This window comes from Pteronotus mesoamericanus, unplaced genomic scaffold (genome assembly GCF_021234165.1).
Source record: "Pteronotus mesoamericanus isolate MK-2021 breed Mesoamerican mustached bat unplaced genomic scaffold, CSHL_Meso_final contig_74, whole genome shotgun sequence".
Taxonomy (NCBI): domain Eukaryota; kingdom Metazoa; phylum Chordata; class Mammalia; order Chiroptera; family Mormoopidae; genus Pteronotus; species Pteronotus mesoamericanus.
The window spans coordinates 31,206,272-31,230,433 of NW_026555247.1; the positions used below are offsets into that span (position 1 = coordinate 31,206,272).

The 24,162-nt window shown below is 40.7% G+C and overlaps 1 protein-coding gene across 15 annotated transcripts in view; it reads right to left on the bottom strand.

Moving 5' to 3' along the window:
- The window catches only part of TCF4 (transcription factor 4), a 331,867-nt gene that overhangs the window by 141,060 nt on the left and 166,645 nt on the right, over window positions 1-24,162 (bottom strand). For 14 of the 15 annotated variants that reach the window (XM_054583696.1, XM_054583692.1, XM_054583697.1 and 11 more), the window contains one exon: window positions 23,516-23,580. In XM_054583696.1, the coding sequence (XP_054439671.1) occupies window positions 23,516-23,580 (65 nt within the window). Of the gene's footprint in view, window positions 1-21,655; window positions 21,760-23,515; window positions 23,581-24,162 lie in introns of those variants that run through there. The other variant, XM_054583708.1, reaches the window with a different exon arrangement.

Below are 24,162 nucleotides of genomic sequence, written 5' to 3' on the forward strand. Positions count from 1 at the left end.
ATTCTTCTGTTTTACATGTATTAAATTATTCAAGCCTCACAAAATCCTATGAACAAGGTGCTAATATTAATGATATTTCACAGACAGAAGAAAATAAAGCCGTAGCAAGTTTAAAGAACTAGGCCCAGAGGGGACACTGGGTTAATGAAGCTGGGCAGACTGGTTTAAAGGTGGCACCATTGCCCCCACTCAATACATCCCTTGAGCATGACCGCGCTCCCCATGTGGTGGGGTAAATCAGTCAAGCTGTGGGCTAGCTAATACATGTGAGCTCTTCCTCTTCCCTATACGTGATACCCAGAAAACTGTAATATTTGTTATGCACTCTAGAAAACTCTTATAGCTGGGGAGAAAGTTTAAAACAAGACTTAGATATCCGCACTAGTGTGAACATAAGCAAGAACAGGTTAACACAAAGAACGAACGTTTCAGAGAGATGACACAATGAACTTGATCTTTTGAACAGAGGCTGGTGTGAAAACCACAAAAGTTACTTTGAATGAAGGCTTAAAATAAGATGTCTCTTACAGAACTAGCCTAGCACTAAAATGATCTCAACGTTCCATTCACAAATAGATGTTAAGTTCTTGATATCTGATCTACCTCATTCCTACTCATTAGATGATCTTCCTGCTTTCAAATAACACATTTAGTCTAAATGTGACTAAATTTACTAGTAATAGTTATTTATATCAAAATATAAATGTAGAAAGTGCAAGGCATTTTCTTCTTTCTTTTTTAAGCAGCAGCATACTGGGATGGAGGGTAAAGGGAGGAAGATGGGAAGAAAAAGACAGAAAAAGAGGCAAATCATCCAAATCTATGTGATATAGAATAAAAAAAATTTATTAATTCAACAATCTTGTTGACCAGGTTGTACATCAGTGTGTCTGCCAAAATTAACATGAAATGGTCCACTGGGGGCTCTCGGTGCGAATGAGGAGCCAACTCATGGACAATAATTACACCTCAGTGGGGAGCTGAGGCAGAAGAGGCAGCAAGAGCTCCAGGAGCACCGAGGAGCAGTTGTCTTTGGGAAGCAGAGGAGGCCTGCATGCCAGACAGCCTGCTTGAGAAAGGCAAGGAGTTCACCAGGGCAAGGCAGGGAGGGCAAATGGACCAGCTCTCAAGAGCAGCGCCATTCTCCAAGAGCATAAACCAAGTCAGTTTTCCTTATGGAACAGTTAATTTACTCAGTTTTACGGTCCACTTCAACACTCTTACTCCAGAAAGCCAACACTTACCATTTAAAATAGAATTAATAATAACAACAACGGTAATAGAAATAGGTCAGGTATATAATAGATATCAAATCTTTATCCATGCAGTGACAGGCTGATACACCACCTGAGGTGGGGAGCTGCATTGCCATGGTGTAAATACTCCCTCCTACTGTAGTTGATTTCAAGCTATTAATGATTCAAGAGCCAGGCTACAAAACTCCTGAATATTTAATTACTAGCTCCCCCTTTCCACACAAGGCTTGTCAGTTTCAGGTCTTAAAGACTAAATTAACTAAGGAACTCTGTAGGAAAATTAAAATTATAGAGTTATTCATTTGAATATTAATCCTGGTTTTCTGTTATGATCACCAGAATGATATTTAATCATCTTACCCTTATTTATCAATTTTAAAATTAACTTAAATCCTAACATCCGGATGAAACCACAAAAGATTCCAAATAGCCAAAGCAATCTTGAGAGAGAAAGAAAAAACTAGTAGCATCACATGTCCAGATTTCAAAATATATTACAAAGCTATAGTAATCAAAACAGTATGAAGCTGGCATTTAAACAGACACATAAGCCAACAGATCAGAATAGAGAGCCCAAAATAAATTCAGGCATATACAGTCAACTCATCTTTGACAAGGGCACCAAGAGCACGTAATGGGGAAAGAACAGTCTTTCAGTAAATAGTACTGAGGAAACTAACTATCCACATGCAAAAGAGGAAAACTGGACCCCTGCCTTATACCACTCACAAATTAGCTCAAAATACATTAAAGACTTAAATACATTGAAGACTGAAACCATACAACTCCTAGAAACACAGGGGGAAGTCTCCTTGACTTTGGTGTTGGCAATAATTTTTTGGATATGACACCAAAAGCACAGACAACAAAAAATAAAATAATCAAGTGACGCTTCATCAAACTAAAAAGCTTCTGCATAGCAAAAGAAACTGCCGAGAAAATGAAAAGGCAACCTATAAATGGGAGAAAATATATGCAAGCCATGTGTCTGATAAGAGGTTAATATCTAAAACATGTAAGAAACTCATACAACTCAATCAGAAAAAAACAAAACAACATGATTTTTAAAAAATGGGCAGAGCACCTGAATAGCCATTTTCCCAAAGAATACATACATATACACAGTCAATAGGTACATGAAAATGTGCTTAATATCACCAATCATCAGAGAAATGCAAATGAAACCACAGTGCGATATCCCTTCATACCTGTTAGGATGACTATTTAAAAAACAAACAAACAAAAAACAGGAGACAGAACAACTGATGGCAAGAATACAGAGAAAAGGGACTCTGTGCAGTACTGGGGAATGTAAATTGGGATAGCTACTATGGAAGACAGTATGCAGGTCCCTAAAAAATTAAAAATGGAACTACTACATGACCCAACAATCCTGCTTCTGGGTACAGATTCAAAGAAATCAAAATCAGTGCCTCAAAGAGATATCTGCATTCAAATGTCCACTGCAACATTATTTACAATACCCAAGACATGGAGACACACACACAATGGAATAGTATTCAGCCATAAAAAGAAGGATATTTCGCCATTTTAGACAACAAAGAAGAATCTGGATTTCACTATTTATTTCATTTATGGTGAAATAAACCAGACAGAGAAAGTCAAACACTGTACATTATTTGCATGTGGATTCTCTTAAAAGAAAGAAAAAAAAGCAAACTTATAGAATCAAAAATAAGTTAGTGGTTGTTGGTGGGTTGAGGGTGTGGTGAAAATGGGGAGATGTAGATTAAAGGGTACAAAAATTTGAGTAAAATTCTCAGAGTAAGTTCTGAGAATTTAATGTATAGCATGGTGACTATAGTTAAAAATAGTGTACTGTTTACTTAAAATTTGCTAAGAATATTTCTTAAGCATTCTCATTACAAAAGTTCAATTACTTGAGGTGATGATTGTGTTATTAGCTTGATTGTGATACATTCACAATGTATACATATATCAAATCACCATGTACACTTTAAATATATACAATTTTATTTATCAATTATATATCAATGAACCTGGAAAAATAAAATTAAGAGGTTGAAGGAATTTTTAAATTAAAAATTTTAGCATATTACTATTCACATTTCTCTCAATGAGTTATTTAAAGCAAAGTATATATCTATTTTTTAAAAAAAATCATGATAGTTAACAAAAATGAATTATTAAAATTTAAGTCTTTTTCTCATCCCATCACTTTTGAAGCAAATGGGGTGAAGTGTCTTGGGAAATGATTATAAGTTAAAATGTTATTTACATTAATATTTAATAAGTGGATATGTATGATATTAACATGCACTGTGTTCTAATTGTGCTCACATTTAAAGACCTTCAAGGTAAATATCAGCATGCACTGTGCCCTCCCAGCTACTATTGCTCTGGCTCAGCAATCAGAACACTCACTCAAAACTGATCGAATGGTATTCCTCTAACATAAAATGTGATCTCCATTAAACCGTACATGACAAGTTTGGCTGCTGTCCCTTGTGAAATCGCCTATGAATTTAAAAGTGTAGTGGGCAGGAAAATAAGGGTAGCATTCAGAAACCAAAGAAACTCAACTGTATTCATTCATATAAATACAAGTGTAACACTGAGAAATTCAAAGAAAAGGTGTAAAGAAAAGGTGTAACTGTTTTGTAGTCGATTCCATTTTCCTTACACTGGATGGAGCTTAGTGGCAAGAACTGCCCACGTGAGCATCAGGCTGCCCAGGTTCTACCGAAGGAACCTTGGACAAGTGACTCACTGCATCTCTGCCTACTCATTTGTGAAATAACGGGCTGGATTAGAAGATCTCTAACGTATCAACAAACTCTGCAAGTATGTGGGGAAAAAAGTGATTTACTTAAAACTTTGAGTAACATTGGACCAGGTGAGAAGAATCGCTTGGAAACTGGCAAGGACCCCTAACCATCTTTTGCAGACAATATCTGGAATTTCTGACTGAAAGTAACGGGAGTAATTCTACAAAGGAAAATGCCATAAAAGCCAAGGAATGGAAGGTGCTAAGTTAGTTTCAGAGTATTCCTTCTATATATCCATTAACGTGCATTTCCCTCCTTCCTCAAATGGGCATTACGTGCAGAGTTCTGGGAAGCTGAAATTTGTCCATGCATTGTCTTCCTCAGGCAATGAAGTAAATAAGTCACTTAGCCTCTATTACTAAAAAAAAAATCTTGCTTTCTTAGAACTGGATATCATCAAATATGAGATGCCATTGAATGTGAGACATTGAATGTGAAGGCTACTAGTGAATAGTCTCCTCCCTCATTCCCTGTTCTGACATCTGCAAACACGGGAGCTAGGAGGGATCTCATAGACCATTTGGGCCAAGTCTTCACTTTACAGAAGAGGAAACTGAGTCTTAAAAAAGCTGCTACTTAGGTTCGAGGCAGGACAAGAACTCATTTATCTGGCCCCCAGTCCAGGACCTTGCTAGCTTTCTAAACATTCTGCTCAAGTATTCCTCTGTAAGACCATCAAGGACAACTTAAAAGAAGAATCTTCCCTGTCTACCTGTCGGAATTTTCTCCAACTAGTTTAATGATGCTCTTTCTCTAATACTATCCCTCAAATGAAACCACATTTGCACAGCACTAGAATATAGAAAGTTTGAGAAACAAATTACTCAAGGTTTCTCAGATCTCCCCTTCTCCCCCAGGTTCAGAGACAAAGACTTGTTAAGTTGAAAATAATAGGAACTAGGTAAAGCAAGAAAGTAAAAGTAATGTATTGAAAATTCCCATATACTATCCCTTTCTAAATAAATTTCATACATAAATGCATTGAAATAGATTCTTCTAGTTAAACTTAGAATTAAACTAAATTCATCATTTAAACTAAATTATTTCCAAATGCAGGAAGCATCCCTGTGGTGACTCAATTCAAACCAAGCCCTACATATCTACATGCTGTACTGGCCCTAATAGATGGTTCAAATTATAGAGCTTCACTGGGAGACATTCATATAAGAGAAAGAATTAAAAGTTCAGACTCCCATGCTGAAATCTGTATAATAATTTAAATAACTTCCCTATTATAAGAGTCCACCTTAATATTTCCAATTTATAGGAAATGTCCTGGAGAGGCAGCCCATGTTTCTGGAGGGTTAGCCATACAGTCCATGAAATGCAGAGGCTATGATCTTAGGAAAAGTCTGGAATCTGCTCCAAAAAGGGCAGTGTCAGGTCCAGCTGAGGGACAAAAAGAGAAACACCACATCCAAAACCACACACATCCCAAGCACTGCTCCTGTTATACAAGCCAAATGTGACCTTCAAAGAAACTCTAATGTTATGTTCCCAGGATTAAGATGTGCCTCTCTCTAACCTCACCATGAAACACTGAATCTATGCTGAAAATGAACGCTTCACCCTAATTCTACATTTTCATATCAAATGAAACCGCACAGCCAATTACTACCAAGACATTTTGCACTCTCCTCGCCCCATTCACCGGGACACTAGGCCTCATGTCTTCTTCTCCCTAGGTGGACTTATAGTCACTTCAAAGAGTGACTTTTTTTTTTTTGATATGATAAACTGATTCAAAATGGTCAATGCGTCATTGCCCTCTTCGGAGCTCTTCAACGACGCTGCCCAGCGAGGCCTGGCAGGCAGGACGGCCCTGTCAGAACTGCAGAGAGCTCTGCACACGTCTCTGTTGTGTTCCGTCAAACTGCAAAGGAGACAAGATGGCCCTCTGACAACAGACAGCTGTCAATTAGATGACATCCTCACACTCGGTAGGCCAGTGAGCGGCAGTGGAGGTGACAAGTGTTTGGCTAATCAGCCTGCCTATAAAACCGCAGCCCTTCCCAGCGCTCCTCACCCCACCACATGAAGTGACAGCATGTGCGGTCTTCAACTATCCTGTCCTCTGTGTGTGTCTGTGTGTGTGTGTACGTGCATATGACTCACTCACTCCAGGGGTATCTGTATGGTTACAGAGGCTCTGGCCAATACAGTGGGTGTACAAACAAAAATCAGACCAAAGACGACAGGAGAGCAAGAAGAGGGAGAGAAATCCCTGTAGCATAACAACCCAGAAGTAAACAGTGATAATCTAGGGTATTCAGAGCTGGTTCACACTGAGAATGAATCATGTTAATATTATAGGCAACTGAAAATATGTATTAGAAAAGAAGAGGCAAAATGACTCACTTAGCTTTTCCCCATCTTCCATCTTGTCTTTTCCCCCTCTAGCCACCAGGGGGCAATTTGGCGATAGATCCTTGGAGGCTGAAGTTCCAGCTTTAACAACTTACATAAATATTGAGGGGAGGGGAATGAATCTGGAAGTAGGGAAGAAACTCAGGGGATCTGGAGAGTGAAAAAGTGACTTCTCCAAAATCTTGCACTTATTTTCTTAATTAGCTAACTCTTAAGCTCAAAGATATTTCCTCAAAACTAATAATTAAATGCTACATTCACTAAGAAGCTACCTTATGAGTCTAATAGGTATTTTTATCCACTGACAGTAAAAATACTTCCCTCCCCCTTCCTCTCTTATGCTTCTCTTTGGTTTTCAAAAGAGCAGCTGGTTGGAAGCAGAGGAATCAGGAAGAAAAACAAGAGGAGATAACCAAAGTGGATTAAAAGTCAAATCTGTGGCTGTCCACCTGCAGTAAAGAAGTCGAAACAGCAGAAATCCGTTTTTTAAAAAAGATAAATTTTAACAAAATACAGCCCCACTGAAATTGACCCTAATGCAGCAGAGATCTCCCACAGCCACAATGTGCCCTGAGCACTTTTATTCAATTCTCCTTCAGCCATTCCAAACAAGAATCTGATATGCCTGCCCTGACTAACAGAAAACCACCACGGGCTTTTATAAAGTTACTTCTAAAAGACTGCTGAAGAGGCCTGGCCAGGTGCTCGGTTGGTTGGAGCACTGTCCCATGCACCTAATAGCCGTGGGTTCGATCTCTGGCCAGGGCACAGACCAGAGGCAGCCGAGCGATGTTTTTCTCTCAAATGGATGCACGCGTGCGCGTGTGTGTCTGTGTCTGTGTCTGTGTGTCTGTCTGTCTCTCCCCCTTCCTCTCTCTCTGAAAATCAGTAAAGTGTATCTTCGAATACGGATTTAAAAAAAAGATTACAGAAAAATGAAAAGTAAAGAGTCGACAGTAGGGGTGAGGGTCCTTTGTCTTTTGAGAGTCAAAGTCAAAATGCAAAGCATTTTCAGCTGCGCTCCAGCTCTGCCTTGGCAGCACCTCGGCTGCCAAGCACCCCGAGAGAGTGGGCAAGCGGGCCCTCGCTGCCGAAGGTCCACATGCCACCGCCTTCTAGCTCATCCCTGGGAGACAAAGCTGTCTTTCTTTGAGAGAAATGTAAGCAGCAATTCAACCTCTGTCTGCATTCATGACCAATAAGCAGGAGCAGTGCCAGGACCGAGCCCGAGACCAGCCACTGTCTCTCCAACACCAACACCTACACCTCATCAGTCAAACCAGCACAGCAGGCCCGGCCTCCGGCCAGCCGCCAGGTGTCCCAGAAGCACACTGGGTCCCATCCAGGGAATCCCCACAGCAAGGCCGAGTGACCGTGTCACCAGGATGCCAGGTCAACAGCTGAGTTCCTAAGGGCTTGGGACACTCCTATTACTTCCTCTGCCCAAACTCTTTTAAAGCTGTATTAGCATCCACAGAGACCCTCTTCATAAATACCAACATCACACAGCCTTGGACACTCCGATCGTTTCAAACTCCTTACCACTATTCCAGCTAATACTAAAATGGGCACCTTCTGACTGAGAGCTTTTTCCTTCTTACAAATTCTTTCCTAAGCATAAAAATCCAAGAAGCCCAACTGACATAATTTCTTGGTCCAATGTCAATTTGCAATGTGTAATTTTATAGTTCCCTCAAATCTCATCCGTACTGGGTATTTTCTGATATTGAATGCAGCCTTTTATTTTGAGTTAAGAAAGCACTGTTCAGAGAGAGAGAGCGAGAGAGAGAGAGCGAGCGCGAGCGAGCGCGCGCACCCAGAGAGCCCAGCGCCCCCCACACCACTTCAGAGCAGTGACGGGGCAGGCCCTGGGCTGACTGCTGTCACTCCGGGGTCTCTCACCTGCTGGATCCCTCTTTCACCAGTTGAAAACCGGGAGGATCCAGCCATCTGCCACTCAGTCTCCACTGTCCCCCAAGTGTTCCTGGGGGGACGGGGAGATGAGGGGTGCTTAGAGCAGTGAGAGGCCATGGGATACTGTCCTGCTGCCTTTCCATCTCCGCTCGGAGCCCCTGACACCCAGGCACCATTTTCGCACTGGAGAGAAAGAGGAAGGAGGCAGTCACTTCCGCCAGAGAGAGCCTGGGCTATGCAAGTCCTAGGGCTGGTAGGAGCTTTGACTGCCAATCCATCCCTCTCAAGTGAAAGTCTAGTTCAGGTTCTTGTGGGATCCTGCCTTTGTAGCTCCAGGGTTTTAGTGTCTAGGCTCATTTCTTGTTTTCTTTCTCTCAAGAACATGGCACGTGAGTGAGCACTTGCTTGTGGCAAATGGACCTTCTAGGAATCACATCTATCGAGAATAGAGAACTGCCTGTCCTGCTCGGCGTGGCTGGCTGTTTGGCGCCGACCAGAACAATGGAGGCCTTATCAGCTCCGGGGTGCTGCCGCGTTGGGGCTCCCTCTGGTTCCACCCTATCTCACACACGCGTGTCTCAGTTATTGTAAAGCGTTTACATATTTAGGACGCTTTTCCACCAAAATATTCTGGAATGGCTAGAGGCTCAGACACATTAATGATGTCTGCACACATGTGCTTCTTATCCAAGTTCGCAGCTCCTGGTCACTGAGGGGAAACAGTGCTATCAGTGATCATTATGGATTTAGTCAAGTATATTTTATTCCTGTCATTTATGAACACTTGTGTTGGCTGGTATTTACAATGTCGGGATTCTGTCACTTTGGCAACCTTTTGAGACAACATTTTTCCAGTGTTACAGTGACATTTCAAAAACTCAGTATTTACAAGCAATTGATACCCCCTGGCTCTGTGACAATGTGATTCAGCGGGTAGCTGAACAAAGGGACAGTCGTTGAGAAATTTCTTCAGGATGCATCTCCAGCTGCTTCTGGCTCTTACTTCATGGTCTGGGGTGGCCCTGTGTGCTTTGGAATTAAGAGGCTACAGACACATTGAGGAAAAATTTCAGCCTTACAAGCTACTGGAATCTTCACTGTTCCATGTGAGTCCACATGCATGAGGTCTGCTGTGTGACAATGACAAGTCTCTTCACATCTCCAAGCCTTCGTTTCCCATTTGCTACAATGTGGCACTGGGCACCAGGTGTCCTGTAGGTCCTTTCCCACTCTAACCTTCTATCCTTAAGGATTTCAGTATCATAAATCAAAGCTAAACTCATTATCATTATTAATTTCTTCTCATGTCCTACCTTAAGGTTATAGGAAAAAGACTCACGTGGAGGAAAGATGAAGAAGGAAATCATGATCTACTCAATTCACCCACGTCCCCGTCCCTACCTACCCTCTGCCGAGCAAGCTGCGCCCAGGAGAGGAAAGGAGGGTGAAGTCTGGGGCCCAAGACACAGTGGCCATCACTCTTCACCCCGAGCTTCCAGGCCTCCTCGTTCTCTGTGCACCGTGGTCCTCTCGTTGTTACCAAGGGGAGGAGAGCTACTGGCACTGCCAGGTAACGCATAACATAGGAAAGATGCACCACGTTGTATGCAATTCGTAGCCTCTTATGGGAAATGTTCAACATTGTCTCTCTTTGGGCCCTCTGAGGGCAGGCAGTGCTCTGGGTACACAGGTTGCAGGGTCATTACATCCTCTTCAGAGGTGTGGCCTTTTTCACTGACAGAAAGAGCTCAGTAAGCAAGAGGCTCCCTGAGGTAACCGAAAGAAGAGAGCTGCAGCCATCTGTGAGACTGCAGGGCACTTGCTATGACAAAAGCTTTGCCAACTTCATCCAGAGTTAAAGAAGCGGTAGATACAATGATAAGTCTGGGGCCCTAGTTCCATTTCTGCCACTTACTATTAATTGTGACAAAAGTGCTCCGAGTCTCTGTTTCACTATCAACAAAATAGGGATTAAAAATACTTCCTAACTCATTGGGGTACTGCCATAATTAATTTAAAATAAGAAATTTTCATAAAAGTGCTTAAATGTAAGTTACTTGTTCACAAGTTATGTAATTTGTTACTGTTGTTCTTTCCCTTATTCATTTACTCATCTGCCCACTGACTCTTGAGCAAACACGCAGTGGCTGACCCCTGTTAGGCACTGGGAATAAAGATGACAGGCCTAGTCTTTGGCTTTTCTGGCTCCAGAGAGAACAACAATTGTAAGGACAGAGAAGTGCACCCCAGGCCACCTATGCACAGAAGAGAAGAGGGCTGCGTATTTCGGGCCTGGTCATGACATCAAGGGTCCCCAGAGGAAACAATGCATGAGCTGAATCTTGGACAAAGGGTGTGAGTCCACTGGTAAAAGGACTGTACAGGGAGGAGAAGAGGAGGCAGGATGAAGACACTGCAGGTCAATGGAAGGGCCCTTGCAGAGACAGGGAGAAGCAGGGAAGAGCCCTCAGGGGCTCTACGAGCAGCTCCTATGGCTGGATCACAAGACGTGAGCGGTGAGTCTGAAGGACAAGGCTGGAGCATGGAAGGACCAGGCTCTGAAGAGCCTGCACAGAGAGGGTGCTAAGCAAGGCCATAAGTGGGGTGCTGTGGAAATAACCACTCCCACGGGCCCCTGTGAGAGAGAACGGGCGGAGGGAAGTAGAGGGCAGAGACAGCAACAGCAGTGACTGGGAGTGCGAGCGTCTGGGCAGATTTACTGGTGTAAAAAGCAGAACAGATAAAATCTGAAAACTGAGGACCAGCGGGGTGAGAGAAAGAGAGCGGTGTCAGACGGTGGGCCAGTCGACAAGCCAATGGGCGGACGGAAGAACGAGTCCAGAGAGGAAGTTCAATCAGTAAAACTCAAAGTTAAAAGCAAAATATCTCGGATGAATTATCCAACTGGTAACTGCCAAATTTTACTCTAGTCCCTTTAAAAATATATCTAAATAGATGTGAAATATGAATCTGAAAAGTTATGCATTAGAGTCTCAAATTAGGTTAACCATACCATCAGCTCAATCCCTCTACCAAAATAGTGATATCACGATCTTGACGGTGGGGCACAGAATGATATTTTGTAATAATTATTTATTTTCCTGGCCAGTGTGGCTCAGTTGGTTGGAGCATCGCCCCATAACTAAAAGGTTCCTGGTTCAACTCCTGGTCAGGACACAAGCCTGAGTTGTGTGTTCAGTCCCTGGTCCAGGTGTGGGCAGGAGACAACCAATTGATGTTTCCCTCACATCAGTGTTTCTCTGTCTCTCTTCTCCTCTCTCTAGAAGCAATGAAAAAAATGTTCTCAGGTGAGGAATAAAAAAAATTATTGAACCCCCAAATGAAGATGTGTTAGAGTACATTGTTGTTGAATGTTCTGGAAAATTCTGATTACTGGCTGAGGTTCTACAGACCTGATTTAATATGTTTGCCTTCTGTTTGTACAGCAATACCTATAAATATTACACGAGGTAACTAAGAGAGACATATTGAAGAGAACTCCACAGGAACTTCCAATCTTTACATCTGTGAGCTTTTGAAGGCATACTATAAAATTTTAGAAGAGAGTACAGTTACCTAGGATATAATGAAACAAAGCTTTGTAATGAAGCGTGGAATAGAGGGAGTCTGGAGTCCAAGAATGATAAGGTATATGTGTTATTTGCAAAAGGGACTGAAGGACAAGTTTTCCTAAAAATCAAAGCATAATCCCTCCCCCCACATACAACACCCCAAAAGTAAATACTCTTTCCACTGACAAAATGGCACCCAGGACTTAACACTTTGAAAACAGATTCAAGCAAATCTTACTTGAAAGCTAAATGAAAGCCGGATTAAGTTGAATAGGTTCATTTTAGTGACTTCTCTTTGGTTGAGACAGTTAAATGGCAGAGATGCAGAAAGACTCCTTAAGGGACAATGATTAGTAGTAGCAGCTGTTGACATTCTTTCTTGCCACACACATCACTGTCCCTAGCAGATCTTTAACCACTGCTGATGTTGTGGTGTACCAGACACTCTGCATGTGACTGTTTTGAGTTTTAGAGCTCAGTGTGACAGCCTTCACAGTTCAAAAAAACTGGTAATAGATTATTTCCATTGGAGTGACTCACATCCAAGGGAAGGAAGTTCAGTGGCCAGGGCTTCAAAGGAGCGGGATGGCCCAAACTAAGTTGTATTCACCAACTGTGCAAGAGTTATGCTCAAAAGTTTGTTTAGAATTTAGAATGTAGTTTTCTATTGACAAAAACATTTGTCAATAGGCCTTGAAATATTGTTCTCTTGGGGTTTGGGATCCTAGGAGAAAGCAGTGACCCTATCTAAGATTCAGCCTTTTATCCCCATTAAACATTGAATTCTTGTGAACCATAAGAGGGGCAGAAAATATCAGAGCTGACTACAGACAAGACATAAACTCACAAATCCAAATAACCCCCAGTGAAACCAAATGCCCACTGATTTTATTCAATATTTTTATCAAAAAATTATAGTCATCATTTAAACATGTGATTATTTTTAGTCCTGACTGGTAATCAATAATGCAACTTGATATCCTACTTTCTCTACAGCAACTATCACTTAATATTTATCCGTGACTTCATCCTGTGAAACCATCTACTTTCTGACTATCATCCAGGTACCTATATTTTGAGTCTGTGCTCACTTTGGGTATAAGGGCCCATCTCTCATTCCCTCAGTCCATTTACACATAGTCCTTCTGAACAGCACAGCACATTTTTCCTTTCCAAGAAACTATGGAATGTGTTACCTTCATATTCTCCCAAAAGGGTGTGTAGTTTCTTCCTGTTCATACAGTGGGCACCTTATCTTTGGATTTTCCTATGGTAATATGAAGCCAATTTACAAACTTTTCTACTTAGCTGAATCACTCTAATAGTGTGACATGATTAACTCACTATGAATAACTCTATAGACACTTTATATAAGTGTCCATAAGTGAGAATAAGGTTAAGCTCAGAAATATTATATCTCACCAAATATTTACTATTATTTCTGTTTAGATAAAATTATTTTATTTCATAATTGACCCAACATTCAACAAAAAAGTAAATGTTAAGGTAAGGGATTTAATCCAATAGGAATCTACCTACCTGTGCTCATATGATCCACTTACTCCCTCCTCCTATTACTTCCCATTGTTCCATTATAATGATCAAATGGATGTCAAAGAAGCTTGTGAAAATCTCTATCAAAGCACAAGGTGAGTTAAGATTTTGATCCTGATTTTGTGAGTTTTACGTCTATTTAATAATCAGTTAACAAAGCTACATTGTAGGTTCCTTTCCCTTTGACCTTATCCAGTGTTCACAGTAGCCAGTCTCTCTACGTTTCCTTCATAAAGCTTGCATGGTATTTTTTTAATATCTAAAGATAAGGATAAAAAACACAGAAGTGAGAATAGATAACAGTGGCATCATCAAAGTATGAGAAAAGCTAGCTACTTGGCTAAATAAAAATAACATACTTAGTGATTTGTAATGTAAGAATAAATGAACTCACTGAATCTCAGGAGATCTGCAATATGATCTTTGCAAAAGGTGGCTTGCCAATTTAATTGAGGTAGGAGTTATTTAATTTTTTTACAGGTATAGTTTTCAATAAAACTACATATGCCTATAATACTGCAATGGCAGATGTGTCTCGATTATTAGAGGTGGGCTCAAGGGAATATATACAATGGATCTTGAAATCTGTAAGCAGCTGTTGGGGGGGGGCTGAAATGATGGGGGAGGGCATTGTACCACACACACACATGTTCCTCAAGTGCAGCAATGTTTTGTTACTTTACTGCAGGTGTATTACAGAGATGAAATTTAATAACTTACTGTATACAATACCGATAAAACTGAAAGGATTCAGCGCCCTGCTGTTCATTATCACTGTGCAAATGAGCTTGGATTGCTTGGCATTGCGGGCACGGCCAAGCCCCGACACGCAGAGACCCCCACTTCTAGAGCTCTAGGGGGTGGTCGCCGCTTGGAAATCTCATGATGTTCTTCCTTAATTACTTTCTTATCATTGAACTGTCATTGTCCCAAATTCACATAACCGTGGCTCTGAGGTGGGCTGAAAATAAGATACACCTGGTTACTTTTTTAAAATGTCATGGGAAGCCTTCACTGGGAAATGCCTTTTGAACAGAGAGGAATCAAAGGGATACATAGATTTCATCAAGCGCCACAAGAACACGGGGTCCAGCAGAAGTGACGCCTGCTTGAGTGTGGTTGGTAGGGCAGTTATAAGGGTGTGATAATTTAGAGTTTTAATTTGAACATTTCACCTAAAATGTCATATGGTATGTTTGGTGTGATGCTGTTATGTTACAGAATCACATGCTTGTGATTTTGTAATAAAATATTCTGTAGTAAAAAAGTAATTCTATTTGTGCCAGACCCTGTATAACAGTGATGATATGGTCAACAAAATCTGGGAATGTGTCAGGCTAAAGATGCCGCCCCACCAAAATTTGACTTGGCCCTTTTGACCTGTGAAGTACAAACATGTCTGACAAAAATAAGTGGCATTCTATTAAAAAAAAATGTGTGAGTTAGAAAAACTAAAGCAAATGCATCTATATATTCTTGTCTGGTTTCTTCTCCCAAGAAACTACTCCTATTGGATAATAAATAACACACTGAACAGACAAGGACCCTGCTTTAGGAAGCTCAGTAAGTTTATCTGTGAGTGAAGGCAAATGTAAGGAAATTCACTTAATGCGTCAGGACACACACACACACACTTCTTCAGAGGATGGGTGTCTTCCGTTCTAAGCAGGTCACCACTCAGGCAGAGCAGCAGACTCGATACCTGTTCTTTTTTTAATGTATTGGTTTCTAAAACAATAATGAGGTTTTGTTGGTATCTTGCAGTACTCACAAAAGTTTAACTTTGGGTTTCAGTTTTAAGAGTTTCAGGAGACACTTTCTTAATGTGAAAGCATTTCAAGCATGATCGGAGGCAAAGGAATAAATATTTCTGCCACTTCATATTGAAAAGCTTTCCTGATGCTGAACTGTATATTTTCTTCCTATGAAAAAAGCTAGAGGGCCATGCAGATTTCTACATGATAAGCAGGAATATTTCAACATTAAGTTTGATGAAGTGCACCTCAGTGTTAAATCAATTGTTTGTGTAGTCATTAATTGATTTTCCCCATTCTCTTTACATATCAAAATTTTAAAGATGAATTGCAGTCCAAATCGCTATAGTAGCTATTAAAACCCGTGAATACTTTTCATAAGAAAATAGAAGTTAATTCCACGATTCTGGTAAAATTTCAGTTTGGATACCAGGACTTTATTTCTTTGGTGTTTCATAAGAGTCATCTTAAAGCAATTTTGGTGGTTTTTATGCACTAGCTGTCCTGAACTGTTGGCTAAAACTTGCCTCTAGCCCAGACCGCGGGGCTCAGCTGTTTGGAACATCATCCCGTAGACTGAAGTGTCACGGGTTCATTACCAGTCAGGGCACACACCTAGGTTGAGGGTTGGATCCCCAGTCAGGGTGCGTATGAGAGGGCTACCCATCAATGTTTCTTTCTCACTTCTGTCTCTCTCCCCCTTTTCCTCTCTCCCTCTCCCCCTTCTTCTCTCTCTGAAAGCAGTGAAAAAATGTCCTCGGGTAAGGATTTAAAAAGAAAAAAAAAAGAACTTGCCTTAGTTATCTACATATATTTCACAAGTGAATAAAATGCCATCCTCAAAAATTTTAGGGGTCACATTTAAGAGCCTGCTAAAGGTATTATTTCAAAATTTCTTTCTAAGGTAGTTCCTGTATTTTTTTGGAAAAATAACTTGATCTATGATGAATCCAAATTTGAGTGATAGCAAACCGCATTCTGCCCGCTTTGCACAAAAAGCAAAGCCCAAATATAATCTATGCATTTTTAAGGAAGTGTTCATGCTGTTGCTAAAATGTGATTTGGCATATTCTACCCCAGCCTTTTCACAGGAAATCTTCATTGGTTTTAATGAAATTGCATATGCTAATTTTGAGGATGCTACAGAACAGATTATTCATATAGACACATGTGCTTTATTTTTCCTCTTAAAGGTGGGACTAGGTCTTCAGGAACAGTGTGGCCCACCCTCTTCTCTGCCTGCCCACACCGACTGGGCCCAGAGCTGTAGTCCACTCTGAGCAAACCTGAGGGAAGCTAATCTCTTCTTGGCACCATGTTAAGGCCCGAATTCTGCGGTGATACTGGAATCTACCAAAAGTGGCTTCCAGATGGGCTCTGATACAGAACTCTGTGCCTAGAAACTTCATCAAAGGCTTGGGCAACAGGAAACCCAAGCTGGAAAAGCATTGGCTTTCAAAGCCGACATTTTCGAGTTCAAAGCCTGGCTCTGAAACTTGCTTGGGGTGAAATCTTGAGTCAGTTTGCTTTACTTCTCTAAGCATCATTTTCTTCTTATTAAATGAGAATATAATAATGACCTCAGATGTTTATACTGGCGTTTAATATTATTTCCCCAGGTAGCTTCTACACTGAACTGAAAGTAACTTTGAGAATCTCACTCGTTTTGACATTCACTCATCGCCATGTCTGGGCGGTGAAAGGGCTGGGAAGGGACTGGAACTACTCTCTCAGGGTCCTTGACGGAGTGCCTTCAGGGAGCCTCACAGCGCTCACCAGACTCAGCCGGCCAGCCTCTGGCGGTCACCCTGTGTGATCTTTAAGAATAATTAATATAATACAAAGGGGCAATATGAGAACCTACAGAAACTTCAGTGCGTACGACAAAATTAATCTGACTGCTAAGGGTACAGATATTGTCACCAAGTTCCAAATGTCAGCAAAAAAAAAAAAAAAAAAGCAAACAAACAAAAAAACACCTAGAGTTTTGTTTTTAGGAAACAGGCCTATATTACACCTCCTCCATCCTGCAATTAAAGCTTTCCGACCCTTAGCCTGAGTCATAACTATTTTTCTTACAAATATGTCTTAAGAGATTTGAAGAAAGCTTTAATGCTTCCAGTATCCTCCAGATAAGGGATCATATTTTAGGCAAGGATTATTAACAGTTTTTACTCATATTATATATATATATTTACATATATACATTTATATAAATATATATATGCAGCACTTAACTTGACAATGCTAAAATGAAAAATGAAAGAAAGTTCTTTACAGAAGAAGGTCAGCTATAAATGTAGAAGTTATGATGGGTTTTTTAAAAATTCATTAGTGAAAAAACATCTGGTTCAGGCCAGCATCATCAATGCATGCTGAATCCAGGCCAGCATCATCAATGCATGCTAAGATAATCAGGTGAGAGATTGCTGGGGAACAGGGATACCTGCCCAGTGCTAAAGTATCAGTAGAAAGATTGTTTGCTAATTGCAAAAAGGGAAAGGTTTATTTACAATGAAGAGATTGGGTTTTTACCAAGTGATTAAAGTTAGCATCACCAAAAGCAACATAACATTATATGCCCCTGGATGGAATGGAATGTGAGGCACATAGCATCATCTATAAAATACTCAGGTCAAAAGTGTTTAACTCTCATCTGAATAAGCCTTTAGACCTAATTTTCAAAATGTAGGCAAAACAAGTGGTACAGTAACAAATTAAACAGCACCACAAAGAAATAAACCAACAATTCTAGAAGGGGGGATAGTTTTCAAGACCACTAACCTAATCTCTTTAAGGGAAATATAATTATAAAAAACTATAGGAAGTAGCCTAGAATAAAAAAATTATAAAGAGACACAGAAACCAAATACCATGCATAAATGCAATGACCTCTCCCCCAAAAAAGATTTCCATTAAAGACATTTTCAAGGGGCCAGTGAAGAAATCTAAACCCACATTGGGTATTAAATTAGGAAACTACTGTTAATTTTGTGTAGAGATGATAATAGTATTTTATTTAAATAGGCAAGTGTTCTTAATTTTAAGAGCTTCAAGATAAAAAATCTAGGGGTGAAATCTTATTAGATCTTCCACTTCAAAATGATTTACACACACACAAACATGAAGCACATGTAACAGATATTAACAACTGTGGTGAGTACATCCACTTCATTTTATTGTTTCTATGACTTTTTTGAGTATTTGAAAATGTATACAATGAGATTTAATAAATGAATTAGATAAATGAAGCTTGATTCTTTCCCTTAAAATCTAGAAAGCTGCTGGCAGGGAGGGTGTGCAAGAAAGAGCTTCCCTTTGATTTTCTTCATAGTACCTAACACATCACTAGAGAGCCAGTAAATATTTGTTAGGCAATGTGATGGAAAACCAGCTCCATCCTCTCCTTTGGAGGGTGCTGGGCGGCTGTTAGGAGAGGGCTATACCCACAACAATGCCCCAGAACGAACGCGCTGCTGCCCAGGAAGCAGTGCTCGGGGCCACAGTCACAATGGCATACGCACCCCAAACTCAGGCCCTGCGATGTCTCAGAATGTCATCACTTTAAATATCCGGTCCCACTGTCTGCACTGGTACTTTCGAAAAGGACTGACCTGGATTCTGACCTTTGGTTTCAACAACATGCCCACCAGGAACACATAACGTTCGGAACACTCGGGCCTAGAATAGTGAGGCTACCAGGCGAGGACTCGGGCCCTTGAGAGTGAGTGGCAAGTGCCTCTCCATGACATGACCTCGCTGTCATTCCAGGGTCTGCATAGTAAGTTAGAAGTTAGAAGGAAGGGCTTTCAAAGGACTTTCCTTGAGAAAGGGTGATTTCTCTGGTTTTCGTAGGCATGAAAACGGTGCTTTTACTGTCTGGTTCTTAGGCATCGCTATTTAGACTTGACTCACGAAATGATTCCTAACAGTGGTGCTGGAGAAGTAAACATTCGTCCCCACAGTGCAAGATAAGCTGACAAGGCCCCTGCCTTCCAGGAGCTTACAGAGTCCTGGTGGAAACCTCACCTCAACACACATAAACGATGGCAAACTCGCCAAGCCTCCTGAGGGGCACTGGAGCACCAGGCAGTATACGGGCAGAGCCCGTTAGGTAGCCTCACGGCGGGGACAGGACCAGCAAGGATGCAAGGGCCTGGCCCGAATGACTGCGCACCATGAACAAACACTTATGCCTGACATAACATACACAACAAAATGTACTATTCCTGCTTGCACAAGACCTAAATACCCCTTTTCATAAAAAGAGACCAGGGATTTCATGCCTTTTTGCTTATATCCTCTCTGTTTTGAATTTAGATAAGAAAAAACTTAAAAGGGGCCAAAAAGTTTTTGAATTAAGTAATTTGTAATTCTCTTTGTATCAAAAATAAAAATAACTAAAGAAAAAAAATCCATTCTTCAATATGTAATTTGTTTCAGAACCAACTCCACATTTAAGTCCAATGAATCAAAAACGACTAGGTTTATGAGGAAACTAAATTAAATATAGAGAAGATCCCCCTCTGCAGCTTCAAAGTTACTGAAATTTAACAAAGATATTTGAGATTAGGCCTAATTCTTAAATCCTGCCAGTTTTAATATTAGAATCACCTTTGGGTGTATGGCGGGGGCGGGGGGGGGGTAGGGGGATGGTAAGAAAAGCAAAGGCCCAACTCCTAAGATTCTAACTTGGTCAGTCTCGGCGCGCAGCTTTGCCTATCTCACACACAAACACACACCCCTCGTCCAGGAGGTGTTAGTAATGAACCCACTGCAGGGATATAGCCTTGGCCATATCCCAGAAAGAAAAGACAAACAATCCCTGATCATCAATGCTGAATTTCCCTTTTAGGGGAAAACTTCTGCCTTAATAACAATCATTTGTGTTGACATCATCATCTCATTCAAAAACAGAAGATCTCAGCAAGATGAAAAAAAAAAAGTTCGCAATCGCCAAACATCCTATCCAAAGCAGCAAAAGGAGCCAAAAGCAAAGGACCTTTTTATTCCCCTTTTGTTCTCCGCAATGGTGCCCTTTCGGTATATTAGCTAGTGGTTATCTACCGTTGTGATGTTGGACTATCTTGGGAAAAATTTTATTTCCGCTCATTTTCATTTCTGTCAGACTTTCCATTATAAATTTTATTTTCTCTGCCAGTAAAAGTAGTATGAGGTTGCAATTTGGCAAGAAAATTTTAAGCCTGGGTGTGATTTCCGTACCCCAATTTGATTTAAATTAGTTTTGCCATATTTAGCAAGAACTAAAAAAAGTACTTTTAGCCGCTTTGGGTTGTCTATCGGGTCATTTTCTATACAATTTCAAAAGTCTGAAAAGTAACTGTGTTTATTTCTGGTAATTTTATGTACAAATGCATTAATAAATTCAAATTCATATTATCCCATTGCTATTTTTAATGAAAATAACTTAATTGATAATAAAGGACTTGACGGCTTTTGATTTTTGGCTACAATATCCACTTTTCTGAAAGCCATATATCTACCCTTATTAGTGTTAAATCCTCAAGAGAAACATAATGGATGGATGGACACACACACACACACACACAATGTTTAATCTGAAGCATTTCCAAAACAATATACATTTCTCCAGGGCAGCATTTTGCTACCTGTTGCTTACCACCAGCACTTCCCTACACCAAACAAAAGGCTATTGGGACTGGAATAAGCGAGTTTACATGTAACAGTGCTCATCCTATAAGTCCACAGGATATTGTTATAACAAAATAAAGCAGCTTCTGGAGCTTCTTAGGGCTTATCATCTAAAGGTTTTCCACCCAGCGGCTCTATAACAGAGAGGAGAAAACAAAAGCTTCCTCTCCATGCGAGGCACTCACCTGGCCACACAGCGGGGAGTCACTTCAGCTGTGATCTGCTATTTAGACCTGAAGCCCAAGACACCGAGAAGCTGCCTTTCTTTTTTGGTTTGCATACTGGTGTTAGAGACAGGGATTCAAAAAATAATTCTGCACCAGAGAAACTCATTCACTGGAAGACACGCTATGGTCTGCTCTATTCTCAAATTTCACAGCAAGTAGAAATTCGTAATATGTACACTTTCCATCTCGAGCCCCTCTTTCCCCAGTCAGGGAATTTCCAAAATTCCACTTTATTTATCCAGAAGTGATCACACTGTTTGTGAATACTGCTGAGAGCAGGCTAAACACAGAGACAGTCAGTACTTGTAAGACTCACAACCATGAAGCAGAAATAAGAATGAAAGTATCTCCGCTCCACATTTCTATCAGGGAGACTTTAAGAAAAGCATAGGCAATCATACTTCTACCTACAACAGAAATTTCCTGGACGTGCATGTCTCAGCATGAAACTCCCAAGGCCCAGATATGCAGCCATCACACGCCGGTCCATCCACCTCTATGCTCCCCCTGCCCCTTCCCACTCCTCACCTTGTATTTGCCAAAAAAATTAACTTCAGTGTCACCCGCGGGAAGTATTTCCCACAGACCGAGGGCGGGTCCGTGCCCCTGCACACTCACAGACAGACTCACGCAGTCTGGAGGATGCTTTCACAAGTTAAGGGGCCTCACGCTTACTCAGCAGAGGAAATCTTTGTGTCTGTGAGGAATCACGCCAATTCCTATTAGTAAGAAAGGATACAGGGGCGAGGAAGCCTATTCTCTCATTGACCAGAAAAAGAGGCCCAGCACAAACAGAGACCTCTGCCATGACCATCTGCAAAAAGGAAGGATGTTGTCAACTTTCTTCTCCCCAAAACTCTGACGACCTCTGCCTTGACCCTCAGAAACCAGATCCACAGGAACAGGCTCTTCTGCAGGAATTGAGAGCTTTACACCAGAGACTCGGCACTGAGAGGCTTGTCGCCCAAGCTATCTACCCCGAACATTTGCACTCACATTCCAAAGATGTTTCCGTTGTGCTGGAATGGCTGTAAATTTCTTTCCTGCACAATTCTTTCCAAACAAACTGCCATGAACTGTACTCTGCAGCAGGAGCGCTTAACCAAGCGCCGCTCAGCTCATCACAACACATCTTTCAGATGCTGACTATGGCTGCATTGGTGGCTGGGCCAAGGGAGTAAACTTTAAAAATGCAAATACATCCAGGAAAAAAAAAACAACACTCCACCAGAATTCTACCTTTAGTGATATATAACTGACACGAAAAGAAAACCTCCTTCGTGGGCTCTGTTTAATTACTAAGCCTGCTTGCTTACATTTTTCAGGATACAGTAAAGAGTTGTTTTAAAATTTTTAAATGCCCCCCCATATCATTAAAGGAAATGGAGGGGGGTATTCAAGAGAACCAGCACTCCCTTTCCAACACAAAAAAACATACGTGCTGTTTGGGTGAATAATAAAACAGTAGAAAGCTTTGAATATTAAAGAGCATTGTGAAATTCTATCAAGAGTTTTCCAAAGTAAGAAACCAAAGTACTTTATAAAAAGAAAGCCTAAATCTTAAAAAAGGAAAGGTTTTAAACATATGATTAATACTGATACTGAAATGAAAAAGAAAGCATTTATAAAATCTCAATTATCTTGGAGCAAAGCTTACACTTCTCTGGTCATCGATAGTATTTTTAGACGTGGGCTTTCTCTAGAGAGTTAAAAGTATGCAAACGCAGAGTGCACAGAGACACGAACACACGCGTGCTACACCTTTGTATTACACTGGCATTTTATTATTTAATTAAAGCACTCTTATTTTTCTAGCTCACGCACGCTTCCCTTGAGACGGCTTTGCTGTTAGCCTGCTGGCCTTGACTTTCAGCCAAAAACAATTCAGAAACAAAAAGGGACAACAAATCATATTTTCACAGACATTTTTATCCCTCAATACAACCCTGTTTTCACACAACATCATAGAGCCCCTATGAAAACTATAATTTAGGCCAATAGCCACCGAGCCCAGGGTTTGACGCGTGGCTGCATGAAGTACTCCCAGTGTAAGAAACGCTCAAGTTCTTAATTGCAAATAAACTCTTTTGATAGAACCACTTTAACCGACATCGCTGGTTTGCAAACAGTGCCATTGGTATCGGCTGATGGATTAAAAAATAAAAACAAGCCAGTGAATGCAGTTCTGATATGCCAGCAATCTAAACATGAGGTGTCTATTACTTCCAAGCTCTGCATTATTTCATTACTTTTGAAAAAGAAAGAGGCATCGGCAGACCTGCAGTGCATCTTAGTGTCACAGTCTAAAAGGCATAATCTAATTTAGAAAATAAACTGATGTACCAGGTTAATTCTCTCAACCCTTCCCCACGCGAGGTTCTCACTTACCTGGTGGCAACCCTGTAAGTTTGATTCTCTCCCATAAGATGAATATGAGCCCCTTTCTGTTTTACCTGCCAAGAGAAACAATTTAAAAAAAAAAGGTGTAAATTGTGTTTTTCCTTTAAAAAAAAAAAAAACCCTGCAGGTAACAGATATCTACTTCTCTTTCCCGATGTTTACATACGTAAAGTAGGCACTACTGGCAATGTATGCAAGCAAGAGAGAGAATAACACTTCCTCACTCTGGCTATGATAAACTGGAAAAAAATATCCTTCATTCCTATTCTTAGCCAAACTGCTCCACACTTCCAAAAACTGTCATTCCAATGGCCTCCACTTTCTCTAACAAACAAATTGTCATTCCTTATTTTCACTTTCTTCCTCTCTCACAAAATTTAAACAATTTCATTTTTATTTACACAGCAGGCAAATTATCTACGTAATGACCCTAGTCTAGTAATTCCCATTGATTATATTGACACTTAATGGTGAGGCCAAAGCTAATCAATCAAGGCTTTCCAGATGGTGAATACAGCAAAGGAACTATTCAAAATTCTGAGACTCTCTTTCTTTTTTTAACTCCCTTTCCCAGGAGTAAATTTCCTCATGATCAAGATGATGATGGGATTTACATTTGGAAAAGAGGGTATCTG